The 27111-nt window shown below is 37.6% G+C and overlaps 1 protein-coding gene across 18 annotated transcripts in view; it reads right to left on the minus strand.

Annotated features, from left to right (window-relative positions):
• Positions 1-593: 593 nt before the first annotated feature.
• The window catches only part of HELZ (helicase with zinc finger), a 160410-nt gene continuing 133892 nt past the window's right edge, over positions 594-27111 (minus strand). For 9 of the 18 annotated variants that reach the window (XM_084983944.1, XM_084983940.1, XM_084983942.1 and 6 more), the window contains 3 exons: positions 6818-6895; positions 6643-6730; positions 729-2151 (listed from right to left, as the gene is read on the minus strand). In XM_084983944.1, coding sequence (XP_084840070.1) covers positions 1817-2151; positions 6643-6730; positions 6818-6895 — 501 coding nt within the window. In that variant the 3' untranslated portion in view covers positions 729-1816. Of the gene's footprint in view, positions 2152-6642; positions 6896-27111 lie in introns of all 18 variants that reach the window. The other 9 variants (XM_084983937.1, XM_084983936.1, XM_021066747.2 and 6 more) reach the window with 1 other exon arrangement.

Raw genomic sequence — 27111 nt, forward strand, 5'->3', positions numbered from 1 at the left:
TTCTAAGCGTTAACACGTCTGTCCCCTGACCCAGAGACCCGCAGCCTGTAACGTGACGCCACATACAAACGCACCGCACTCTGAGCAGAAAGACAGAACGGAGTCAAAGAGGTGCCCTTCGTTTGTCCTGCCGCTTGACAGCCTCCAACTAAAGGCACGCTCGCTCGTCTCCTGAACTGTCTAAGGATTACAGGGGGGCCGGCTGCTGGCCAACACCAGCTAACCTCCCGTCGGTCGTGAAAGTTTTTCTTCCCCCCTCCACGTTTTGACTCTATTTTAAAAGGGGACTGCGAATACAGGATGGCCTAGTCAAAAGCAGCCTTCCAGAAAAACTATTTTTGAATAGATCCTCAGGACCCATTCAGGATTTGCAATGTCTCCCCACCTTATCTTCTTTTCCTTTTTCTTTTTAAAAAAGGTTATATTGTAGTTTCAAGATATCTCAAGTATAAAAGTAGTACTACCAGATCAGGAAAACAATAAGGACATGCATCGCTTCCAAAGTGTTACAAGATCACAAGTGGTAAGAGGGTAAACGTTTTCCTTTGGATTTTACCAAAGTTCATTCAAAACAATTTTTACACGGTAGAATATTTAAGATAGCTGTTTAAATTTTATATTTTTGTACAAGTTCAGGGGGTTCTTTTAGGAGAATCGAAAGACATGAAAAACAAGGGTAGCTTTTTTTTTTTTTTTTTGCCCCAGATTTTGATGAATTTTGATACATCTTTGACAAACATTATAGTTCTTCTTTAATGATGTTCCTCAAACAAAACAGTTAGCAAAATATTTGAACTGCCATGGATAATGTCACATTTTAATGTAAACATCAAATAAGGTACCAGAATTTTTACTGGAGGGAAAAGAAACCTAAAGCGGCACAACTCTTTATACCACTGGGGAGGGGAGAAGCCAGATTACAAACATTTACACATGCATAGTGAGGAAAAAAAGATTTTACTAAATCCACGCATTTTTAAAAGAGTTATCAAGTCTACTAAGCACCAACAATCCTAAAAATTTTTCAGCTTCATGATTTGTTAAAAAAAAAAAAAAAAACACACACACTATCAAATTAACATTAAAAACAAGCTTGAAGTACAGCTTGTCCAAAAAAATAACTACGTATGCCAATGTTTTTTTTCACGTTACAAAAAACAATGGCATACAAAATACACCTGCAAAGAATGCCTTTAACTCTATCCTACAGTGGATGGAGATTACAACAGCACATCATACGTAGTCTAAAACTATAAAAGTTTTAGAATGCAGCATCTTGTCACCAAAAAAAAAAAAGCTGATAAAACTTAAAAGTATTTAGAAGATGCTGCCCCTTTATTTTAAAAAATTTTAAATGAATTTAAGCAAAAATAACATACATTTGTACATCAACTGGCCATTTCTGGTACAGAAACCCAGCATATGGTAATATTATTGAATAAATGTAAATGCTACTTACAATTTTTTTTCTTTTTAAATACATTTTAGACAAACTTTTTTTCTCTTTTTTTAATAGTTGCACAATTAACCTCTTAGCTGCTAGCTTGATGCAAACATATGTAACAATACACAAATTTAAAAATATTTTTTTATTCTACATAAAAGCTGTCAAAATTCCGACTGACATCAAAAATGCAAAATAATGGAATATACTTTAAAAAAATTAGTTGCAAGTCTAGCAGCAAAGCAATTAAGTGAAAACATATTTAATATTAAAACAAAGGGAACTGTGCATCTATAGGTGAAGTCCAGCTATCTTAATTCTATTGATACAAACAGAAATTAAAACATTCTCCCTTGGAGGAAAAAAAAGTGATTATTTAAAATAGGAGTAAAAGCCATTGCTGCCCGATGAGCTCCCCAGGCTGAGTTCCTGGAACAGAGACAGAGGGTCGCTGCTCTTCTTGGCCTGCTCTGGCGGGGGCCTGGGCTTGGGGGGAGCCCGCAGAGCGCTGGCGTAGGACATGGTGGGCTTGCTGCCTCCAGAGCTCTGCTGGCTGCTGCTGTTGACGGACTCCGCGATCTGCTTGTTGGGCATGAGTGGGGGGAACTGGCCGAGGTGCTGCAGCACATTATAATTGAAGGAACTGGACACCTCGAGGTTTTCAGGCTTCAGATGATCCTCAGGGGGTTTGATGGTCTTGGGCGGAGCTAGAAGCAGAGAATAGCAACACTGATTTAAGGGCAGGCCCAGTGATACGCCAGCATCTCACGAACTCAGTGCCACAACTTGTTCTCAACTCCGGGAACTCGGTGACGATAGAGCCACAAGGACAGACAACTTCTGCCACACAATGTTGAAATCACAAAACATTTAACTGAGCTCCTGTCTCATAAATGCTTGAAAAAGAATTAACCACGTGAAAAGGAATAACTTAAACACATAAAAACTAAAGGTCAAGTCTGAAGGTCTGCTTCAAAGCACTAGCCTGTAGGAGTTCCCTGGTGGTGCAGCAGGTTAAGGATCCACTGTTGTCACTGCTGTGGTGCAGGTTCAAGCTCTGGCCCAGGAACTTCCCCACGCCATGGGCATGGCCATAAAAAAGAAAACAGAAACAAAAAAAAACAAACAAAAAACCTATTTTGTACAATTGTACTCTATGAATTTATACGAATTGATCGTAGTTTGAAAATGAGAACAAACATGTTCTTGTGTAAATGAAAATGAGCCATACGTGCAGACTTCTTGTCAAAACAGCTTTTATTATTAACCTAAGAAACAGTAGCATCAGATTCTATTTCTTATAAATGCTACCTTTTCTTGTAATATAAACTTTATTTCACATTTCCTATAATCTGCCTGACTTCAAGGTCCTTTAAAATTTGACTCTACTCTTCCTAATTTTATGGCCCACTAAACCATAACATGCTTTTGTTTTCAGTCTTTACAAAATTTAACTAACATTATAATGGATTAAAATCATGGTACATATTCATTACAGACAACTTGGAAATTATACAAATGGCCAAAGAAAATAAATCATTCATATTGGTGCATTTTCCCCTAAGGACGGCATCTAATGCAGATATCTTGTAACTGTTAAACCTCTAATTTTTAGAAATTTAGATCATAGCCAAATTTTCGCTTTTCTACACTGTAATGATATTATAGATCAATATTACTAAATATTCATGACTGTTTCCTTAGGATAAATCCCTAGAAGTACAATGACTGGGTCATTTGATAACTATGGCCTAACTTCCCTGTACAAAGGTACTGCCCATTTATGCTCAACCACCAATGCATAACCCATTTCCCTACTCATTCACAATACTAGTGTTATTATTTTTTTAACTTTATCTTATTTTTATCTTTATTTTTGGGAGGACTGCACTTGTGGCATATGGAGGTTCTCAGGCTAGGGGTCCAGTCGGAGCTGTAGCCACCAGCCTATGCCACAGCCACAGCCACACAGGATCTGAGCTGTGTCTGTGACCTACACCACAGCTCACGGCAATGCCAGATCCTTAACCCACTAAGCAAGGTCAGGGATCGAACCCACATCCTCATGGATGCTAGTAGGGTTTGTTAACCGCTGACCCACTACGGGAACTCCTAACTTTAGCTTATTTTATAAATAAACACCTTGTAGTTCTACTTATGTGTCTTTGATTACTGGTATTTATGGTCATTTTTCCTATGTTTATTACCTTTTTGTAATAAGCATAGGAAAAATGGAATGGAAAGTTAAGGTGAAAACACTTTTTTAGTTTTAGTATTTCACTGACTCAATGTGCTCATTTCATAGTATTATATTAAAACTTTAAAAATTCACAAAACTGTTCAAAGCTATTTATTTTAAGCTATTTAACATCTTTCTAGTACATTTACTATCTTTTCTGTCTAAATGAAATTGACTTTGTCAATGAAAACAACTGCTTTTAAGAGCATTAGTTTAGCAAACATTTCAACATAAAAGTGGCCTGTACTGCCTGACGTGATACATAAAATGAACATTGCATTGACTGTTCAAGTACTTACTATTTTTATTTAGTTTACTAAGAGTTATTATTTAAGCATATTCTCATCTTCATGATAATACAATTAGAGTTTAGAATGTTTTCAATTAAATAATAAATACTTACAAAATAATATTTTAGAGGCAGTTTAACCTAATGCCCATGCTCTTATCTAACCGTGAATGTAATTCCTGTCCATTTGTTCAACATATATACTCCAGATAAGACAAACTATTCACGAAAACTATAAATTTTACTAATCTGGCAACCAACGATTTTTTTTTCAAAAGATGTATTTCTACCTAATTGTCATCTACACATGAAAAGGAAATGCTTGATAAAGAGGACAGCTGACTAGAACCTGAGCACACACACACTGGAGAGACGAATCTCACCCACGCTGTGGACACTGCCGGGCCCAGAGGCCCTGCCGTGCCTCTGCATCACCCCCTCCATCACACAGGATCTATTTTCACGGTCTCCTTACTCAGCAGGCATTTACCAAGAGCCTGAAGTGTGGTCAGGGCCCAAACAGGAAACCCAAAGTTCAAAAAAGGTCAGAGACATGTTCTCAGACTTGCAACTGCAGAGAAAATACGGCCATATCTAGACATCATGACCTTCTTCAAATTCCAAACAAATGTAATATGAATCGTTTCCTTCAACTCAAGAAATGCCTCAAACTTCAGAAAGAACTTTCCCAAGTGGTGATTATTCTCCTTCTGATTCACCACTAGCAACTGCTATGTTCTCTAAAAGAAAAATACTAACAAATAAAATGAAAAATTAATAAATACTGTTAGATAAGAAGTTGTGCTTTAGGATATTAGTGATTTTGAATTAATTTTTAAATACTTAGCTAAATGTTACTTTCAACTACAGAATACTACTATTTGTCTCCTAGCAAGGAAGCAATTAATAACTTCATATTTGTGGAAAAGATAGCATAAATGACATGTGTTTTTGGGTATTTGTTCAAGAAATTTCTACCTAATCAGATTTTTATTGATTTTGGCCAAAAGCTATCCTAAAATTTAGACAGGAAAAAAAGGAAAAAGGATATCTTTAAAATAAATAATGATAGGTGTTTCTGCTGTGGCAAAGTGGGTTAAGAATCTAACTCAGGGTTAAGAATCTAAGCTCAGGTCACTGTGGAGGCGCAGTGGGTTAAAGGATCCAGCACTGCCGCAACTGCAGTGGAAGGCAGAGCTGTGGCTCGGATTCAATCCCTGGCCTAGGAACTTCCACATACCATGAGCGCAGCCATAAAATTTAAGGAAAAAATTATGATAAACAAAATAACCAAAAAGTAATACATTTTCACACTGATTTGTAACTTAGATGTTCCTCAGAAAATGCAAATATGATTCGTATATTTATGTTAGACCTTTAAAATGACAAAACAATCCTAGGCAAAATACAGCACTTTACACATAGAAGGCACTAACGAACGCGTAAAGATTAAAATGACAATGTCCCTTGCCAGGGACACACCTTTTTAATGCTTTTGGCCCCACCATGTATATTGTCCTAATAATACGCTTATATGGCACATACTCCAAAATGGGTCAGTTACAGAAACAATGTATTCATATTCTAAAGATAAAATTAATTTCGAATACAAAGGTGGATGCTGCCAGGGCAGAAATTCGCCAGATTACAGATTTGCTCACAGAATCTACTGCCCACAAACAGAAGGCGACAGGTTAGAGAAGTGAAACAGGCTCGTTCTTCACACCTAACATTTCTTTACATTCGACATTAAAACAGAAGGAAACAAACACGCATTGGTGTTCAAGGCCTAAGAGGAAGACTTCAGCCTTCCGGCCACAAAGGTTTGGAGCCATGTCCATTCCAATGCCTTTCTGTGCCTTCCTTTTTTATCTCTTTGGCCTTGGATTTCTCAGTTCAATAGAACGCAGGGAATAACGACGGAATTTCTAAATCTCAAAGTGTTAGACTTTACAGGTTTCTCTTGCGGCCAAACTCTATTGTGCAGCAAACTGTCAACAACTTTACTGACAATAAATCCTTGAAAACTGATGATGACCTCACCAACTCCCACCCTTAACCCTGAAGAAAACACAAAAGTCCAGAAAACAAGCTTTTCTCAAGCAATACATTTTAGGTTCCATTACTTCTTTCATTTGCTCATAGGTTAAAACGATCCGAGTCATCAGTTCTGAAATATGGTTAGATCCACTTACCTTCTGGACTATAAATACAAAATCAATACAGTTCTAAATTAATAATTATGCCTGAGCATACCCATGAGCTATGAGCATTAAAACACTGTTCACAGATAACAATGCAATAGTTCCTGTCATGGCGCAGCGGTAACAAACCTGACTAGCATCCATAAGGATGTGGGTTTGATCCCTGGCCTTGCTCAGTGGGTTAAGGATCTGGCATTGCTGTCAGCTGTGGTGTAGGCTGCAGACATGGCTCAGATCTGGCGTTGCTGTGGCTGTGGTGTAGGCCGGCAACTGCAGCTCCTATTCGACCCCTAGCCTGGGTACTTCCATATGCTGTGAGTGTGGCCCTAAAAAGCAAAAAAAAAAAAAAAAAAAAAAAAAAAGGTAACAATGCAAATGGAAGGGATGGGAGAAGGAAAACTCCATAAATACCCAGGAGGTGAGTAGTTAGGACTGCAGTTGTGGCAACCCGCCAACCCTGTCTTACCTATCAACTCTCTGGGCTGAGCTGTCCTGCTGGATCCATTGCACGGAATGTTCTGGTAGGGGGTGGATGAGGTGGTGTTTACCCAGGACTCCGGGGAGGAAAAGTTGAAAGAAGATTGGTTATTATGGTCCTGAAGCTCTTTGCACTGAGCAAGACTGTCTTGAGGAGTGCTTACTTCTTCAGAACAAGGCTGGACTGAGCTAGATGAGATTCTTCTTTGGTACAAGGGCCGACCAGGTCCTCGGGGTTCATACTACACAAAGAGAAAGGACATTTCATAAATCAGTGAAACTTACACCCCACTCTCAGGTACACAACAATCCCACTGTATTAAGTGGAAATTCTCAAAAATACTCTTGACTGTGAAAACCTCCCCTCCAAAAGCAGCCTGAGCTCTGGACATGGTGTCAGGAGACCTCGGTTCAAAACTCAGTTCTGGCCCTTAGCAGGTAGTCCTGTGACAACATCATCTAATTTCTGACTCTATATTCAAAGCTTCCCACGCTCCCCCCCTCATTTTTTGGCCACACCCATGACACATGGAAGTTTCTAGGCCAGGGATCAAATCCAAGCCAAAGCTGCGACCCAGGGATCCTTAACCTGCTGCGCCACAGCAGGAACTCGTGACCTTGTTTTCTTGTCTGTAAAATATGGCGGTGTCTTAAGTTGTAAATTTCTACTGACATTTTAGGTAACATTAGATTAAGGGTAAGAAGGAAGAAAACATATCCACTTAGAATTAAATGGGGAAATTACAGTCACCATCAACTGATCACAACCATCTTGAACACACTCATCCATTCTAGACTTCCTGGGCCCTTCACAACCTCCTGGCTGAGTAGTCCTTAGACCAGCAGCAACACAGGATTCTCCCTACCCAACATCAGCACTGCTGATCGCACTCACTGCACGTCTTCTTTCAGTTTTCGGTTGAAATGGAACATTGACCATTCTTCAATAAATCCTCCATGTGTTTGAAACCCAATTAACATTTTCCTTCTCCCTAGGCTGCACAACCCAAATTTCTTTATCCCTCCTCATATGAAGTATTTGCCAGTCATTTCCAGGTTTTTCTTGCTACTTACGTACCCTCCAAGTTTTGCTGGCTTGACTGTTGTGATCAAGCTTCGGTTTCAGTTCTAACAGCAAAGCAGTGGGAGTAGTGGTCAGGCAGGCAGCTTCAGTCTAGAGCCAGACTCTCTGGTTAGACTTCAAGCTGCCTTTTTTTTTTTTTTTTTTTTTTTTTGTCTTTTTAGGGCTGCACCTGCACCATATTCGACCCCAGGCTAGGGGTCAGGTCAAATTAGAGTTGCAGCCGCCAGCCCATGCCACGCCACAGCAATGCCAGATCCAAGCCACGTCTCAACCTACACTGCAGCTCACGGCAACGCTGGATCCTTAACCCACTGAGTGGGGCCAGGGATCGAACCCACATCCCCATGGATACTTGGGTTGGTTACCACTGAGCCACAATGGGAACTCCCTATCAAGCTGCTTTTTACTAGCAATGTCACCCTGGGCAACTAACTTAACCTCTTAAGTGTCATCTGTAAATGCAGCTTCATTATCCACAGTATCTACCTCTGATGATTGTTGTGAGAATTAAATGAATTCAGCATTTAGAACAGTATCTGGCACAAAGGAAGGGTTTGTTAATGTTACATATAAAGATAAGATTCCATGTTAGATCTTAAATGACAGAATGGGCTCGGCTTTTTACTGCCCCTTCCCCTCCCCTAACAATAACAGATTTGCTATTCAATTTGTGGCCATTATGATTCGGCGTAATCTTTCTTTTACCATTATTCTTAGTAATAATTGGAAATCAGGAACTGACGGTTAGATTACAAAGACGAAAGAGAGATAAAATGGCGCAGAAATAGCTGGAGTCTTTCTTTCTTTCTTTCTTTCTTTTTTTTGGCCAGGGCCTGGGGTGGATAAGACTGCATAAGCAGATGTTGTCAGGCCAATTAAATGGGAAAAATTGTGGGTGTTAAGTATGTGAGGATAAAGTCACCACAAAGATATAAACCAGGGAAGGAAATCGGTCTGGACTGGCTGCCCTTGAGCAGAAAGGAGGGAAAGGGAAGGAAGAGACACGCTCTCACTATTAAACCAAGAGTTCCAGGCTGTTTCTGCATTTCCAAAGCTAGCTAGTAGATGAGGAGGGCGAGAGATAATACTTTCATCTAGCTAATTCCTTTTCTCATATATTTTCCTTTTCTCATATATTTTAATTGTTCTTTTGTCTCTGAGTATAGTATCTAAACCCATCTTTAATTTTCCTCTGCTTTAAAGGTAAATTTTTTCAGTAGTCAAGATCATTCTGAATTTGATTCTTATTCACTAGAATATTAACCATTCTAACTAGTGTCAACAGTGAATTGAATCGGCACATCAGAAATCTGTCTAGATCATTAACTTATGGTATTAAGTATAACAACCAATCTTTCTAACTGCTTTATGTTCTCTATGGCAAGGCAATGCCTCAATGACTGGTCACAACTGCTTGTACAGTGCGCCTTTTTTTAAAAAATCAAGATTTGTAATGAAGATGATTAGCTCTTAGAATCAAAATGAAGTGTTTCTTTTTATTACTATGCCCTGAGTGTTTAACCCAGTTACAAACTGTAGGGGATCACATTTTAAAATCTTTATGTGTGAAGACTGAAGTACAAAACTAATGTACAAAACTATGGCCTCAGAAAATAGGTCATAATACTCAAATCCCTTGGTGATACAGAACACTTAAACGTATTCATGTGAATTTCAGGCATTAATTTTATAAGCCCCTTTTCATTAAATACTGAACACAAATACACAGTAGTATAAACAAACACCTTTTTGCAATGAATAGATACATGAACCAAAAAGCTTAAAGGAGGAAAATTAAAAATCAGAAAGCAGTGGAAGGATTTTTTTTTTAAAGGAGAAAATATTCAACTTTTTAGAAAATGTGAATCATCTGTAGCTTCCAAACGGAAATCCAACAAAATAATAAGAGTTGACACGCACGGCAGGACTTGTAGAAGTACTGTGAAACGTATTTATGACAGCTCCTAAGCAGCTACTGACAAAGATGAATGTGTACGTGAAATATGAAATGCAATCTCAAATAATATTATGAATGCGAATGACCCTCTATGTTAGAAAAAGAACCAAAATCTGAAATTGTTTTAATGTTCTTAAAATTAGGTATGTTGAAGATTATAGTCTCCTGGTACATCTACTTCATAAAACACACATGAAGGTAAATTCATGAAAAAATGGTTTGCTACTTTGGAATCTGGTCTCACAAGTAATTTGAGTTTAGGCAGAGAAATCTTGCTGACAACGGAATAAAATGGTTTAAACAACAAAGAAGTTACATTTTAGCAGTTTTGAGGTTTTCAGCATTTAGATCCTACACAGGTTTTATAAGATTTACAGCTGGTATTTAATTTTTCTTTGAGCTATTGTAATGGTATTTGCTTTTACATTCTGGTTTCCATCTGAACATTGCTAGTGAAGAGAAATGAGATTGATTTGTGCCCCAAGCCTTGCTAAAATCACAGGATTTCTGTTGGTTTGTTTTCTGGGTACATTCCTTGGCTTCCTCAACACTGAAAATCATGTCATCTGTGAATAGGGATGGTTTTATTTCTTCCTTTCCAATCTATGCATTTTCTTTTTCTCGCTGTACTGCACTGGCTAAGACTTCCAGTACAATGTTGAATAGGAAGGTTGAGACTGGACATCTTATCTTAGAGAAAGCATTCAGCATTCAGTCTCTCTACCCATAATCGTGATGGCAGCTGTAGGATTTCTATAGGTGCCCTTTAACAAGCTAAGGAATTTCCTTTCTGTTTCCAGTTGCCAAGAGTTTTTATAAGTGGATGCTATATTCTGTCAAATGTGTGGGGGTTTTGGGCGGGGTGGGGAGGAGTTATCTGTGGATACAGTCATACGATTTTTTTCTCTCTAGACGGTTAGTATGGTGAATTACACTGATTTAGTTTAAAATACTGAACCAACCTTGCTGGAATAAGACCTGATATGATCACAGCGTATTAGTCTTTTTTATGTATTGCTGAATTCAATTCGTTAATGCTTTGTTGATGATATTTGCATCAAAGTTCACAGATATCTGTAGTTTTCTTTTTTGTACTATCTCTGTCTAGTTTTGGTATCAAACTAATGCTAGCCATATTCAATAAGTTAACAAGTGTCCCCTTCTCTCCCAGTCTCTGGAAGAGACTGTATAAATTGGTGGTATTTCTTTACATGTTTGGAGGAATTCAGTAGCAAACCATCTGGGCCTGCAGATTTCTTCTTTGGAAAGTTTTTAAACTACAAATTTAATTTTGTTAACAGTTAGAAGACTATTCATATGCTATCTGTTTAATCTTCAGTGAGTTTTTATAGTTTGGTATTCAGAGAAGTAGTCCATTTTATCTAAATTGTTGAATTTTATGCAGAGTTCTCTTCACAGTACTCCCTTATCATTATCCTTTTAATGTCTACTGGGTCCAGCGATATTTCCTCTTTCTTTCCTGATACTGGTAGTCTGTGCTTCTCTCCTTTTCTCTGTCAACCTTGCTAAACGCTTATTCGTTTTACTGATCATTCCAAAGAACTGGCTTTGGGTTCCATTGATTTTTTTTCCTCTCTCTTATTTTTCTGTTTTCATTTTTATTGAATTTGGTTCTCATCTTTATTACTCCTTTCCCTCTGCTTGATTTTAATTTATTTTTCCTTTTCTAATTTCTTGGGATAGAAGCTTAGATAATTGATCTGAGACCTATTTTCTTTTCTAATATAAGCACTTAATGCTATAAAATTCCCTCTGGGACTGCTTTAGCTGCATCGCACAAATTTGGACATATTATATTTTCATTTAGTTCAAAATATCTTCTAATTTCCCTTGAGATTTCCTTGTAATCCATGAACTATTTAGATATAGGCAGTTTGATTTCCAAGTTTTGGAGATGTTCTTGTTATCCTTTAGTTATGCATTTCTAGTTTAATTCCATTATGTCAGATAACATTTAACTGATGGATATTAAGTGCGCATCGGAAAGATTATATATTCTGTTGGTTGGAGTGTTCTATAAACGGCAATGAAATTCAGTTGGTTAATGATGTTCACTTTTTCTATATTCTGGCTGATTTTCTTTCTGTCTACGTATCGATTAAATACTGAGACTTTAAATACTGAGAGTGGAAGTCTCAACATATAACTGTGGCTTTGTCTATTACTCCTAAAACTAAAGGTTTTTGTTTCACATATTCTGAAGTTCTGTTGTTAGGTGCATACATATTTAGGATTATTTGCTTTCAACGTATGGATCCTTTTATCAATATTAACGTCTGCCTTTATGATAATTTCTTTGCTCTGAAGTCTATCGTATGTTTTTAACTACCTATATTATTATATTTTTAATGTTTCTTATAGAAACATTCTTGTTTCTTGCTCGACTTTCATTGATGATGTGCCTAGTTTCCTTCTGGTATCATTTTCCCTCTGTCTGAAGAACTTCCTTTAACAATTCTTTTAGAGGAGGTCTGCTGGCTAAACATTCTCTTAGTTGTTCTTTATTGGAAAATCTCTTTATTTTACCTTCATTCTTGAAGAACAGTCTTACTGCTTATATATTTCTGGGTAAAAGTTCTCTTCCTTTGTCACTTCAAAAATATTTTTGGAGTTCCCATTGTGGCGCAGTGGTTAACGAATCCGATTAGGAACCATGAGGTTGCGGGTTCGATCCCTGGCCTTACTCAGTGGGTTAAAGGATCTGGCATTGCCGTGAGCTGTGGTGTAGGTTGCAGACTCGGCTCGGATCCCGAGTTGCTGTGGCTCTGGCGTAGGCTGTGGCTACAGCTCTGATTCGACCCCTAGCCTGGGAACCTCCATATGCCGCAAGAGTGGCCCAAGAAATAGCAAAAAGACAAAAAAAAAAAAAAAAGAAAGAAAGGTCTAAAAAAATACTTTAAAAAAAATATATATTTTTGCCATGTCCTCCTGGCTTCCATGGTTTCTGATGAGAAATCTTTAGTCATTTGAATTATTGTTCTTTAATGAGATGTTTTTCTCTGGCTTCCTTCAAGACTATTTTCTTTGTTTTTTGTTTTCAGCTGTTTGATTACAACATGTCTAGGTGAAAATTTCTTTGGATTTCTCCTACTTGGGATTCACTCTGCTCCTTAAATTTGTAGGCTATGACTTTAACCAAACTTGGGATGTTTTCAGGCTATCATTTTGTCAAAGACATTTTTCAACATCACATTTTTTTCTTCACTCCATTTTGGACTCTGATGAAATTCAAAAGATCGAATACTCAGTCTTTTGTTTTTGTCCCACAGGACTCTGAGGTGCTGTTCATTTTTTTTTTTTTTAATTTCTCCTTTAATCTTTTGTCTCACTGTTGTCCAGATTAGGTAAATTCTATTGACCTTCAAGTTCACTGAGGACTCTGTCATTTCCATTCTGCTACTGAATCCATCAGGCGAGTTTTAAATTTTTGGTTACTGAATTTTCAGTTTTAAAATGTCTGCTTAGACCCCTAGCCTGGGAACCTCCATGTGCCACGGGAGCACCCCAAGAAATGGCAAAAAGACGAAAAAAATTAAAAAAAAAAAATGTCCGCTTGGTTTTTTTCTTAATATTGTCTCTTTCATTGATGAGATTTTGTTTAATTAATTTACTTATTGCTTTTGTCTTTTGACCTTTTAGGGCCACACTGAAGCATATGAAGGTTTCCAGGCTAGGGGGCTAACTAGAGCTGTTGCTGCTGGCCTATGCCAGAGCCACAGCAACACCAGATCCATGCTGCATCTGTGACCTACACCACAGCTCACAGCAACGCCAGATCCTTAATCCACTGAGCAAGGCCAGGGATCAAACCTGAAACCTCATGGTTCCTAGTTGGATTCATTTCCACTGAGCCATGACGGGAACTCCCTTTTTATTTTAATATTTGTTTCAAGGTTTTTATTTTAACATTTGTTTGATTTTTTATTTTAACATTTGTGATTGCTCTTTGAAGCATTTTAATAATAAGATTCTTTAAAGTGTTTTTCAGAGAAATCCACAATCTGTCATCTTATCATTGACATCTGTTGTCTTTTCCTGCATGAGTTGAGATTTTTGTAATTTCTTAAATACTGAGTAATTGTGGATTGCATCTTGGACATTTTATTTATTTGTTTGTTTGTTTGTTTGTTTATATTTATTGGCATGTGGAAACTCCTGGGCCAGGGATCAAACCTGTGCCATGGCAGCAACCTGGGCACTGCAGTGACAATCCAGATACTTAATCTGCTGTACCACAAGCGAAGTCCCTATCTTGGACATTTAAAATATTAAGTTATGAGACTCAGGGTTTTTTTTAGATCCTGTGGAGAATACTGATATTGATATTTTTTGTTTCAGCAGGCAACTGATCTGGTAAGGTTTAGTTGCAATCTGTCTTCTGTGGGCTATGTTTCCAAAGTCAGTTTAGTTTTCAAAGACTCTGTGGTCTATCTGGACCTGAAATGAGTGTGTGTCTCTCTGGATTCAGTCTGTGACCTGATCAGAGGTTCATCCAGTAGCTCAGTGTCTTGGTGTGCTATTTAGGATCTGCTCAGTATATGCATAAGTCAGACCTGAGAGTCCATGAAGTCACAAACAATGCTACAGTTATGTCCTTAAGTTCATCCTTTCCATGAGCTCTTAAGTAATTTAGCTCCTTGGGACTCCCCTTTAAAGTCCTCTGACCAGAAACCACCCACTTCTACAAGGGTGCAATATCTACGATCAAGGGGCGGGAGGACAGAGAGAAAAAAGGGCAGTGAGGTTTGGCCCCATCCTCTCATTACCACAGCTCCACTGAACAGAAATGTTCCTCTTCCTCAGAGTTTTGGCTCCTAGAGGCTTTTGCTGTGATCAAGGGCACCTCAGTGAAATTTCTGACTTCATGGTGCAACTAATCTTTATGAATCTACCAACTGCTGAGGTGTGGTGACGTATCAAGGGAGAATATAATTTTTGTTAACAAGGAATAGGTTTATCATTGTAATTTTAAATGAATTAATAATTATTTTGAATTCTCAGTTTTAAACATTAATAGCTTGTATGAAAAACTAGTGACAGATTTTTCAGTATCACATAAATAAAAGCTCTTTGAGATCTTCCTGACATATGCATAAAACTATTCATATGCTGAAGTATTATTTGTAATAGCAACGGACTAGAAGCAATCCAAACGGCCATCAATAGGAGACTAGTTATATAATCAAAGTACTACCTAGCTATAAAAGGAATGAGAAAGATTTCTTTCTTTCTTTCTTTCTTCTCTCTCTCTCTCTCTCTCTCTCTCTTTCTTTCTTTGTCTTTTCTAGGGCTGCACCCACAGCATATGGAGGTTCCCAGGCTAGGGGTCTAATAGGAGCTGTAGCTGCCAGCCTACACCATAGCCACAGCAACCTGGGATCCAAGCCGCATCTGTGACCTACACCACAGCTCATGGCAACGCTGGGTCCTTAACCCACTAAGCCAGGCCAGGGATAGAACCTGCAGCCTCATGGTTCCTAGTCGGATTTGTTAGCCACTGAGCCACAAAGGGAACTCCGAGAAAGATTTCTATATAATGCTATGGATGACCTCTAATCTAGCAAGGCAATATGTATAATATGCTACCTTTTATCTAAGAGAGTTAAGTATATATACATGTACATGTATTTGCTTCTATTTTCAAAAAGAAATATGGAAGGATAAACTAAAAAACAGTAATAATGGCTTTCTCTGGAGAAAGAGATAAAGCAAGGAACAGAGAACAGGAATGGAAGTTTAACCTGTGAATATTGTTTGTTTTATAATTTGGACTTTAGGACCATGTACTTATAAATGCTTCTTAAAATCAAAATTAGATTTTAAAACTAAAAACAAATAGAAATAAACTGAAATGCTTATCAAATGAATGCTATAACCACACATAAGAATTATTTCGGATGCCTTTAAAATCCAGTATTTTAACTAAACATGTATCAATGGAATACAGCCTTGGGATAATATGAACCACAAAGATAACTTCAGTTGCATTTACTGCTAACTTAAACATCAGTATTGTTATCATAAAACTGTTATCCACACACATCCATCTACCTCGTCTTATCTATCTCCCTTATCAATCTATAGGAAGCAAACGACCGTGTTAGTCATTTATTACGAACCATGATCTTTTGTGGAAAAGAAAATATACAAATTTTAAAAACCTAATCATCATTCTTGTGACTTGGTAATATCAGCATGTTCTCAAGATTTAGTTTTCTCTTTCAAAACCAAAGCACTACAAAGTGGAAAGGCAGGGACCATCAGTAAATGAGCATCTTGAGCACTTGAGCATAGTCTCCATAGGGCTCTCTGAGAAATAACTGATTCCTGGTCAGGGGCAGAAAATTTATAAGATGAGCCAGAGACATCTTGTCACGCTTGAAAGCAAGGAAGCCACCAACGATCAAAAGGACAAAGGACCAATGTCGAAAGGACAAAGGTACCAACACTAAAGGGCCTCCCACTGGACAAAGATAGAACAATGTGTGAAAAAAGGAGAATGCAATGAACTAAAAATTCAAATACGCAATGATACCTGGTACATGATGCTATTCAAAAAGAAAAAAAAGGCGGGGAGGAAGAGCCTCAGTGGTCATCTGTGGGGCCTTCCAAGGCACTAATTCATTATTCTGAACACTGACTAATAAAGGAGAAGAATAAATCATTCTGCCTTTTCTATATAGACTGGGTTTTAGGTAATTAAACATTCAATGAGGAGAAATTCTCTTTTATGGATGAAAAATAAGTACAGAAGAAATTAATAGGTTTTTGTTTATTTGTTTGTTTGTTTGTCTTTTTAGGGCTGCACCCACAGCATATAGAAGTTCCCAGGCTAGGGGTCAAATCAGAGCTGCAGCTGCCGGCCTACACCACAGCCACAGCAATGCCAGATCCAAGCCGGGTTTGCACCCTACACCACAGCTCACAGCAACGCCAGATCCTTAACCCACTGAGCAAGGCTAGGAATTGAACTTGCGTCCTCATGGATGCTAATCGGTTTGTTAACCGCTAAGCCACGATGGGAATTCCAAATTTAATTTTCTAAAAACCACTGAACAAGTAAACAAAACAAATCTAGATTATCAGTTGGTACTCCCTGAGTTAAACCACATCTAATTTCTGGGGGCATTTAGTAAGTTTTCACAATTTTAAAAATTTATCGGTCTAAAGCATCACTAAATCCCATTGCATTACATCTTGTTCAACTATAAATCTTCATACAATATGAAGATTATTGGTTTGACAAAACCGATTTTTTTGGAGAGGCTGGCATTTCTCTTTTAATCTAAAAATATGTTTTCAGCTTGAATTTGTGTGCTCTAAGAGCTTAAGGCAATGTAACCTTGACCAATATTAAAACATCAAGGACATGCAAAGATTCCGGGGCAGAAACCAGATCTCACTCACTTGTGTATTCCCAGCATCTAATACTATGCCTGGGACGTGATAAAAACCCTCAAAAAATTCTTGACAAAATAATTTAAATGCTGAATGTTAAATATTTCCCCAAGCTTTGAAGAGGAAATTCTTGACTGCAGAACACCCTTGAGCTCTACTAATTTACTTCAATTTAGGTCCCCATAAGGTTATGATCTTATCTAAACCAATGTGCTACAGTTTCACAGTTACCTAGAAAGACAGAACTAAAAAGGAGGGAGGAAAGGAGTATCACTGTAAGATTAAAAACAATCCATATTAACAAGCCAGGTAATATGTGCTGGGTAAGCTGTAGTTTGCAATCATAATGTCTGTCTATAGGTTGGTGTGAAAGACTTGATAAATTATAAAATAGTATTTTTTTTTTTAAAGCATAGTTCCCAGTTGATGTTGGAGACTGGCCCAAGATTCCACTAAAACAATTTTTAAAATGAACGTAAAAGATCTTCAACAATCAAGACTGGATAACTGGTCATCAACAGAGAAAGACATTCCTGGACTACATGGAAGAAAGTGTCTGTGGAAGAAGCAGGCTTGGGTCTCAGAAACACCAGCTACAATAAAAATGGAAGGAAAGACGAAGGGATAAAATTGGGTGGATTAAAAAAAGACATACGGATGGCCAATAGACACATGAAAAGATGTTCAACATTGGTAATTATTAGAGAAATGCAAATCAAAACTACAATGAGGTATTATTACCTCACATGGGTCAGAATGGCCATCACCTAAAAGTCTACAAATAATAAGTGCTAGAGAGGGTGTGGAGAAAAGGGAACCCTCCCACACTGCTGGTGGGAACGTAAATTGGTGAAGCTACTATGGAAAAGAGTGCAGAGGCCTCTCAAAAAAACCTGAAAATAGAGCTACCATATGATCCAGCAATTCCACTAATGGACATACATCTGGAAAAGACGAAAGCTCTAACTCAAAAAGATACATGCACCCCAGTGTTCACAGTGGCACTATTTAACGACAGCTAAGAGATGGAAGCAACTCAAGTGTCCATCAACAGAAGAATGGACAATGAAGATATGGTATATATACAATGGATTATTACTTCACCATAAAAAAGAATGAAATAATGCCATTTGTAGCAACATGGATGGATCCAGAGATTACCACAGTAAGTGAAGTAAGCCAGACAAAGACAAATATTATATGGTATCACTTATACATGGAATCTAAAAAATAGTAAAAATGAACTTATTTGCAAAACAGAAACGAACTCATAGACACAGAAAACGAACTTATGGTTACCAAAGGGAAGGGGGGGTGATAAACTGGGAGATGGGATTAGCAGATGCACACTACCATATATAAAATAAACAACAAGGATTTATTGTATAGCACAGGGAACTATATTCAATATCTTATAATAAACCACAATGGAAAACAGGAAAAAAAAGAATACAGATATACACATACACAACCAAATCACTATGCTTTACACCTGCAACTAATACAAGATTGTAAGTCAACTACACTTCAATTTAAAAAAGCACAAATCAGTAATAATGGAAACCATATGAACTAATTAACTACTTTTCAGGGAAAAAATAAAAATCAGAAAGGAGGAACCGAAAGTTTGTACAGGGAACAAGTGGCCTTACTCTGCACTCCTTCCCAACAACCAGAGGGACTCGACCATTAAAAAGTCCCCAGAAAGAAAGGCCTGCCAGTCAGTAAGTCCTTAGTAACACAGATAATCAAGGGTTACCAGATACTTAGAGGGAGTCTCTAGCATAAAAAATGGTTACAGATAAAACAACCAGGAAAAACGGAGGTCAAGGAAAAAGAAGTAATAGTATTTTTAAAATATTGTTAAAATACTGTTTTGGTTCTCACTAAAAATCTAAAATAAGACAACAACAAACTCTCAATTGGTTTCCTCTAAAAAGGTACTGTTATATAAAAACAAAAATAAGATGTCACCAAAAAACCTCTAAGAATGAAGAACTCTCAGAAATTTAACAATCTGAGGGTTCAAATACAAAATGTTGTGACTCAGTGGAAACGATCCTGACCAGTATCCATGAGGTTTCGGGTTTGATCCCTGGCCTCACTCTGTGGGTTAAGGATCCGGCATTGCCCTGAGCTGCAGTGTAGGTTGCAGACACGGCTCGGATCTGGAGTTGCTGTGGTGTAGGCCAGCAGCTGCAGCTCTGATTCAACCCCTAGCCTGGGAACTTCCATATGCTGCAGGTGTGCCCCTAAGGGAAAAAAAAAAAACATATTTTATATATATATATATATATATATATATATATATATATATACACACACACACACACATACACACATACACTCACACACACACACACACATATATACACACACATATATATAAATAAAATGTGATAGAAGGGTTTGTAGATAAAATCAAGGAGATATCTCAGAAAATAAGGATTTGGTGAATCCAGGAAGTCTAACATCTTATCAGCAGAAGTTTCAGAAAGCGAGAAACAGAGAAAAGAGGTGGTAGGCAATTATCAAAGAAATGACATAAGACAGTTTCAAAGAGCTGAAAGGTGTGTGTCTTTCCCTCGAGCAGTGCTATCCGAAAGACCTTTCTCAGATGATGGAGGTGCTCTGTCCCTGCGCTGTTCAATGAGGTGGCCGCTAGCCACATGTGGCAACTGAGCAACCGCCATGCAGCTAGTGGAAATAAGAAACAGATTATTTCACTTCATTTCAAATCACATCTAACCCACCAGGAGCTCCTACAGGTTTTACCTACAAACAGCTCTTGAATTTACCTCTCACCATTTCCACTGCTCCATCATAGTCCAGGCCACCATCACTGTTTGCCTAAACAGCTATGTCACTCTGCACCATTTATTTCCTATTATTTTAAAATAATTATTTTAAAAATAAAATGTATTATTTTAATAGATGTTTAAAAATACCTTTAATGTCACATTACGTCCATAAGATCCAATTATAATAACAGAAGCAAAAATTTATCTTAATTTCCAAAATCACAGTACATTTATTTCTGGGTTTTGCTATTGTTTTTCTTGAAAACAAAAATGGTTGTACTGAAATTAATGAGACTTTGTAGCAAAGTGCACTAAAATCAAGATAGGAGTAACTAAAGAAAAATACCATCTTACAGGCAAGGGCACTTAAAATTTGCAAACAGTATTTTCCCACCAAGCAATATTCTTTTCCTACATCCAAACATAAGGTAACAGAGGAGACACTAGAATGAATGCAAAATTACGTCTAAGAGAGAAATGTCAGATTCACTGCTGTGACTTTTCGAGCTTTTTTGATTCCATATGGCTCTTGTTAAACTCTTCCTGAATGTGAAACAGTCAAGGTATCAATTACTGACCACAATCCCCCTTACAATAAAAAATGCCAGCTTGGGCAGGAAATAAAATAGTACACAAAAGTTAACCTTCAAGTCACATTTGCATTTTCTCTGAAGAATCATGATCTTTAAAACAAGGTAATGCCAGAGAATCTTTGCTTAATTTTTAAAAAATACTGAGAAATGAAGTACACTCCTTATAGTTAATTTTCTGGTATTTCAGATCTCTGTATTAATCATTTGAACAATCAAACACTTAGTAGCTAGAACTGGATAGCTTTTAAGAATCAAGAATTCTAAAATGGGAGTTCCCGTCGTGGCGCAGTGGTTAACGAATCCGACTAGGAACCATGAGGTTGCGGGTTCGATCCCTGCCCTTGCTCAGTGGGTTAACGATCCGGCGTTGCCGTGAGCTGTGGTGTAGGCTGCAGACGCGGCTCGGATCCCGCGTTGCTGTGGCTCTGGCGTAGGCCGGTGGCTACAGCTCCGATTCGACCCCTAGCCTGGGAACCTCCATATGCCGCGGGAGCGGCCCAAGAAATAGCAACAACAACAACAACAAAAAAAAAAAAAAAAAAAAAAAAAAAAGAATTCTAAAATGAACCATCTCCCTTGCTCTCCACCACCATTCCTCCTCCTGTCCCCAAAGGAAAACTTTATATAACTGAAGATTTAATTCTTTGGTCCCAAGAACATAATTTGCACCTCCCCCCAACATCTACTTCATATAATTGCAATCATTTCTCATTTTCCGGGAATAAACCTTACTCATGGCATAAAGATCTGAAGATGCTCCAGAAACAGCACAAAACTGGAAGGCGGGAGTCACAGCTCCACTGTAATTAGTAACTGCTTAAGTTCTAAGTCCCTTAATGTCTTGGTATCTCAGTTTCCTTTAAGAAGGAGGAGTTAGAATAAACGTCATGAAGGCCTCAACTAATGCCAAAGTTCTATTTTAAAGACTTCAATAAATCAGTCTCTGACTAGGGGAATATATTTTAACTTTCTATTATTAAAGTGTCCAAACATAATCTATCACTAACTTAAACAATCATCAACAATTTGATGTTTTTGCTAAAATAATGTAAATGTTATGATATATACAAACTTTTTAAGTTTTTTAAATTCAAAAAACCACAGAGAGCATGCTAACTGATCACAATAAAGTACATTACAGGTAATGAGTTTAACTATTCTTTCTACACATACATTTCCTGCCAATCAGATCTTGTTCCTTTACTTTTAGATGGCAACCCTATCTATCAATGAGTGGCACTCAGATTTAGAGTCTTCAGGTTTTTTTTTTTTTTTTTTTTTTTTGTCTTTTTTTTGTCTTTTTGCCATTTCTTGGGCCGCTCCTGCGGCATGTGGAGATTCCCAGGCTAGGGGCCGAATTGGAGCTGTAGCCACCGGCCTATGCCAGAGCCACAGCAACGTGGGATCCGAGCCGCGTCTGCAACATACACCACACTCACGGCAACGCCGGATCCTTTAACCCACTGAGCAAGGCCAGGGACCGAACCCGCAACTTCATGGTTCCTAGTCTGACTCGTTAACCACTGCGCCACGACGGGAACTCCAAGAGTCTTCAAGCCTTAAATAATTTCATTATTTATGGCTTAAAGACTCATTCTACTCTTGTCAGAGAGCCTTATTCTTGGGTTCAGTATCAACGCCATATATGTTTGTGTGTTTATAAACATTCTTCATGCTTAAACTGTGAAACTGCTATGTCGCTAAACATAGATCATTATTTAAGTCTACTGCTATAAACATAGATCATTATTTAGGTCTACTGCTAATACCTCCTTCTAAAAATTAAAGTATAACATTTAAATTTCAGAAGCCATTTAAGAAGGAAAAGCTAAATGACTAACTTCATGTACACATTTCTATTGTTGAAAATGGTTGTCAGTTTCAGTAAAAATTCATAATTTGCTTACCACTGTCTTATAAAGTACATCTCTGACTTACAAGGTTAGCAAGCCATTTCACACATATATGTATAAATAACTAACTGGGGGGAAGGGCAGCGACTTAATGAGTTAGGCCTCTATTTATAACTATACTCCCAAAGCTGATCCCTAAGGAAGAGCTAAATGCTCTGGTGGAAATTCCAAATCTCATTAACAATAGTGCCAGAAACTTTAATCAAAACACAGCATCTCATTGGAATGAATAGTTTTGATAATTTAAGCATGAATAGAGGTCATTTATTAATCTGTTGATCACTGTCTCTGCTATGTGCATTAGATGGTTTATTAGGTACCATACATTGATGCTCTCTCTGAGAAGATAACAATATTACTACCTGGCTATGCAACATAAATCATGAGCTATCATCATCCACTTCTGAAGTCAAAATAGGCAGAATACTTCGATCAGCCAAGAGTATAATCTTCAAGCTACATCTGTACAATACCTTGCTCCACAGCAGGGGACGTGTGGTGGTGGTGGGGCGGGGAGGAAGGGGTGTGTGTGTGATTAGACAACAGTATTGAAATCACTGAGTACGGAAGGACAAAAACTTCCTAAAAATAACTAACTTCAAAATGAGAGCTGTTTGAAAGAAAAAAAGAAAAGAAATAGGTCAAAAGTATCTTTGTTCAAAAGCCAACACATAAGACAGAAATATTTCAAAGCATCATTATACAGATGCAGACTATTGCCTTTGGAATGGATAAGCAATGAGATCCTGCTGTGTAGCACTGGGAACTATATCTAGTCACTTATGATGGAGCATGACAATGTGAGAAAAAAAGAATCTATACATGTATGTATAACTGGGTCACCATGCTGTACAGTAGAAAATTGGAAGAACACTGTAAACCAGCTATAATGAAAAAAAAATCATTATATATAAAAAAAGAAATATTTCAAAGCAGATACATCACAGAGATATACATGTCATCTCTAAGATGACATAGGTAAATGATGATTTACTGAAAGCTGATCAAAATTAATGACTTACAAGCATTCCATTTCCCCAGAAGGCCATTACAACAATACCACCACTGCAACACAAAAATGTCCAGCTTCATAAAAATCTGGAGACTAGTATAATAACTCTTGTAAAAAGAATTTTCCATTTATTACTACTGAGCATTTTTAATCAAATTATTTCATGGCAAAGCATGTCTTAAATGGCAAAACCTTTGCTATGCACCAGTATCGGCATCACTGCTGGATCTATGTTAAAACTTTGTAATGTGGTAAAACTATCCCCACTTAAGAAAACTGGAGATTTGTCTCTCAAAATAAAATGACTGGAAAATACAATAATTTTTATCATTGTACAACTATAAATGTAATAAATTCATTGAGTAATAAAAAAAATTAAAATAAAAAAAAATTTTAAAAAGGTCCCAGGAGTTCCTGTCGTGGCTCAGCGGAAAAGAATCTGACTAGTACCCACGAGGATGAAGGTTCAATCCCTGGCCTTGCTCAGTGGGTTAAGGATATGGCGTTGCTATGAGCTGTGGAGTAGGTAGCAGATGCAGCTCCAATTCGACCCCTAGCCTGGGAATCTCCATATGCCTCAAGTGTAGCCCTAAAAAGCAAAAAATAAAAAAAGGTCCCATTTGTAACAAAAAACAAGGACAAATTAACCTGAGAGTAAATTTAACCAGAAATGAAGATGCTATAGAATTTTACAGTTGAACATTCAGAAAACAATAAAAAAGGAAGGGAGGGTAGACGGGAGGAAGGGGAGGAGAAAGGGGGAAAAAAACCAAAATATTCTAGATTATACCAGTTCCTAAAGGAGAGGTTTAAAATATCTGTAAAGACAAAAATTCCCCCAATTTAAGCTATCCATGTAATGTAATTGAAATTAAAACCTAAGAAAGGTTTTTGTCTTGTTTTTGTTTAAAGAGAGTTCGCCCAGGTATTCTAAACTGCTAGTAGAAAAACCAGAGAATAACTTTCCTCTCTGCCGCACTCCCCAGTCAGAAACTGAAAGGAGAAAAAAAGTACTTTAGACTACCAAATTAGAATACCAGAGTGCCTCAAAAATTAAACCAGTGTAATTCCGGTACAGAAACACAGATGAGGAGAAAAATAGAAAGTCCAGAAACAGACCATAGTATATGCTGGAACACCTCATCTTACTCAGAGATGAGATTCTAAAGTTATCACGCAAAGTGAAAAACCTCATTCACATCAAAATTATCCTTAAAAAACCCTGAATCACGCCAAAAGTACTGAAACTGAACCCTTTGGAAGCTCAGAAGCCAAGAGTTAACTTCTGTTGTTTCTCTTTGAATCTTAGCTTCCTCCACAGCTAACTGCAGTGACTTGAAATGCAAGTATGATACAGTGCTACTGTAAAGAATTTACTATTGGACAAGAAAGCTACTATCCTACTTAGTGAAAATGCAATAACTTAAAGAAGTATGAACACAGCTGGCTAAATATTTGGAGAAAATTAAATCACGCCCCTAAGCTTACACTGAAATTTGAAATCTAACTGGAGCAGTTTATCAATCTATTTCCAATTAGCAATGGTCTGTAACCTGGCCCAGATAAGGAGGGCACTTCTGCCTTTTGCCCTCCCCCTTATCCCATCACACCAGTAAAGAACAAGAGTGGGGGAGGATGCGGGCATCACTGCCAGACCACAGAGCCCTAGCCTCAGCCAAGCAGTTGAGGATCAGGGCTTTCGTTGCATTTGAGGTAGGTAAGGAAAACCCATGGAGTTAAGCTTTAAGCATCTAAATGAGAATACTCTCAAAATTTTAAGCAGCAAAAAAGTATTATAGAATAGGATCAAGATTCCATTTAGGTTGCTTGACCTGGTGGAAAGAAAGGTTTGAAAGGGTGATATAACTGAGCAAAGCATAAATTAGGGAGAAAAAAATTTTTTTGTCTCCAAGGGCAACCCCCTCCAAACATCAGGCACATGTTTCTATCTGGAAATGCTATGAAAAGCTATCTGTTACCGTAGGGGAGCAAAATCAGTCACCCTAGAATGTCTCTCTGGCTTGAGGATTTGTTTAGGCTGATTGTTTCTAAAGCCCCAAAGACTGAGGAAAAACCTTTGACCTTCCCTTCCTCCTAACTGCCTAAAAAAAGGTAGTTTGATGGAGTTCCCTGGTGGCAAAAAAAAAAAAAAAAAAAAAAAAAAAAAAAAAAAGAATGTAGATAAGGACCTGTTTCAGAAAGGGAACTGTCGTGGCAGATAACTACAGCAGGGACTAGATGTGGCAAGCAGGGAGGAAGCTAGCAAAATCGGTTTGTTAAAGTTCCTGTGTCCCACTGCCTCTGCACAGCCAGCAAACACTGGTTTACGAAACTTCTACTTTTCCATCTCTATGTCAATTGCTTTCCTCCACCTAAAGCCCAAACTGCTAGCCCGCATCCATTTTTGGCTTTAGCTGAAGATGGTATTTAAGGTAAGGGCTTCGACCACTTTAGTGAGTTATTCGGTTTTCCTGGGTCCCTTCCAACATACAGATGTTATGAAACTTTGTTCGATTTTCTTCTGTTAATCTGTCTCATGTCAATTTAATTCTTAGACCAGCCAGAAGAACCTAGAAGGGTAGAAATTTCCTCCTTCTCGACATTACAGTAGCTATCCTGGTTTAGAGAAATCAGAAATAATTTCTCTAACTTCCATATTTTCCATGCTGACCATGTACTTCTTTTGTCAAAGGAAAATCAAAATTATTATAAAAAAGAGAAAACCAATGAAACAATATGAAAAACCATCTGTTCAAGTTAACTGTTAAGCTAACATCTAGATGTTTTCATCCCACTTTAGATTAATCCACCAAGGGTTCTGGCAATAAAAGAATTCACGGGAGGTAGAGAAATAAAACACTTTTCTGTATTGTTAATGTTAAAGACATTATTTTAAAAGGCTAGAAATAAACAGCAAGCACATAAATCATTCATTCTGTGAGATGATTCATGCAATATCATTTTGTACAACATAACACACAAAAGTTATCCTAATGCACTGAAAACGTCAAAATCTTCAATGTGGTAAAATAATATTTTCCTTGTCAAGGTTTTTTTTCAGTGTTGCTAGTTAGTCATCACTTGTGAATCTCATGCATCAAAATAATGGTGACCAAATGTTTTGTCAAAAGTATTTTCTCTCTAAGAACCCACTGACGATTGAAGGTACTTATTCATACACTCACAGCTTAACAGTTATAACAAATGTGAAGAGCTTAAAGGTACAAAGAAATTCCAAAACTAAGAAACATTTAAATAGATCAATGATTACAGCACACTAGTCAGCATTTAGCAGTATTTGGCAAGGTACAAAATTTTATAAAACCTTATAGAAACGTTGGCATGTTATTTCCCCCACACATTATGAACTCACTTGGCTAGTTAAATCAAAATAGCACAAGTGGCATCAGTAAAAATGGTGGAATAAAGAACTCCATAAAAGCAATGAAAAATATGGCAAATGTCACCATCACCTTTTCTTGGAATTCAGGAAACTAAAGCTTACAGCAACCAGGGGAGCACTTAATCAAGAAAAAAACAGGAAATTTCAATAAGAAAGCAAGATTTACCATAGTCCCACTCTCCCGCTTCTCCAGCTCAGTGGTAGCCTTGAAAAGATGACTCTGCATTGCCAGTATCAGTACTTGCAAGAGCAGAAGAGGGCTCATTCTCAGAGAAC

This window comes from Sus scrofa, chromosome 12 (genome assembly GCF_054392235.1).
Source record: "Sus scrofa isolate SSC_HxYL_T2T_F1_AM1 chromosome 12, Sscrofa_HxYL_maternal_Yorkshire_Landrace_v2.0, whole genome shotgun sequence".
Taxonomy (NCBI): domain Eukaryota; kingdom Metazoa; phylum Chordata; class Mammalia; order Artiodactyla; family Suidae; genus Sus; species Sus scrofa.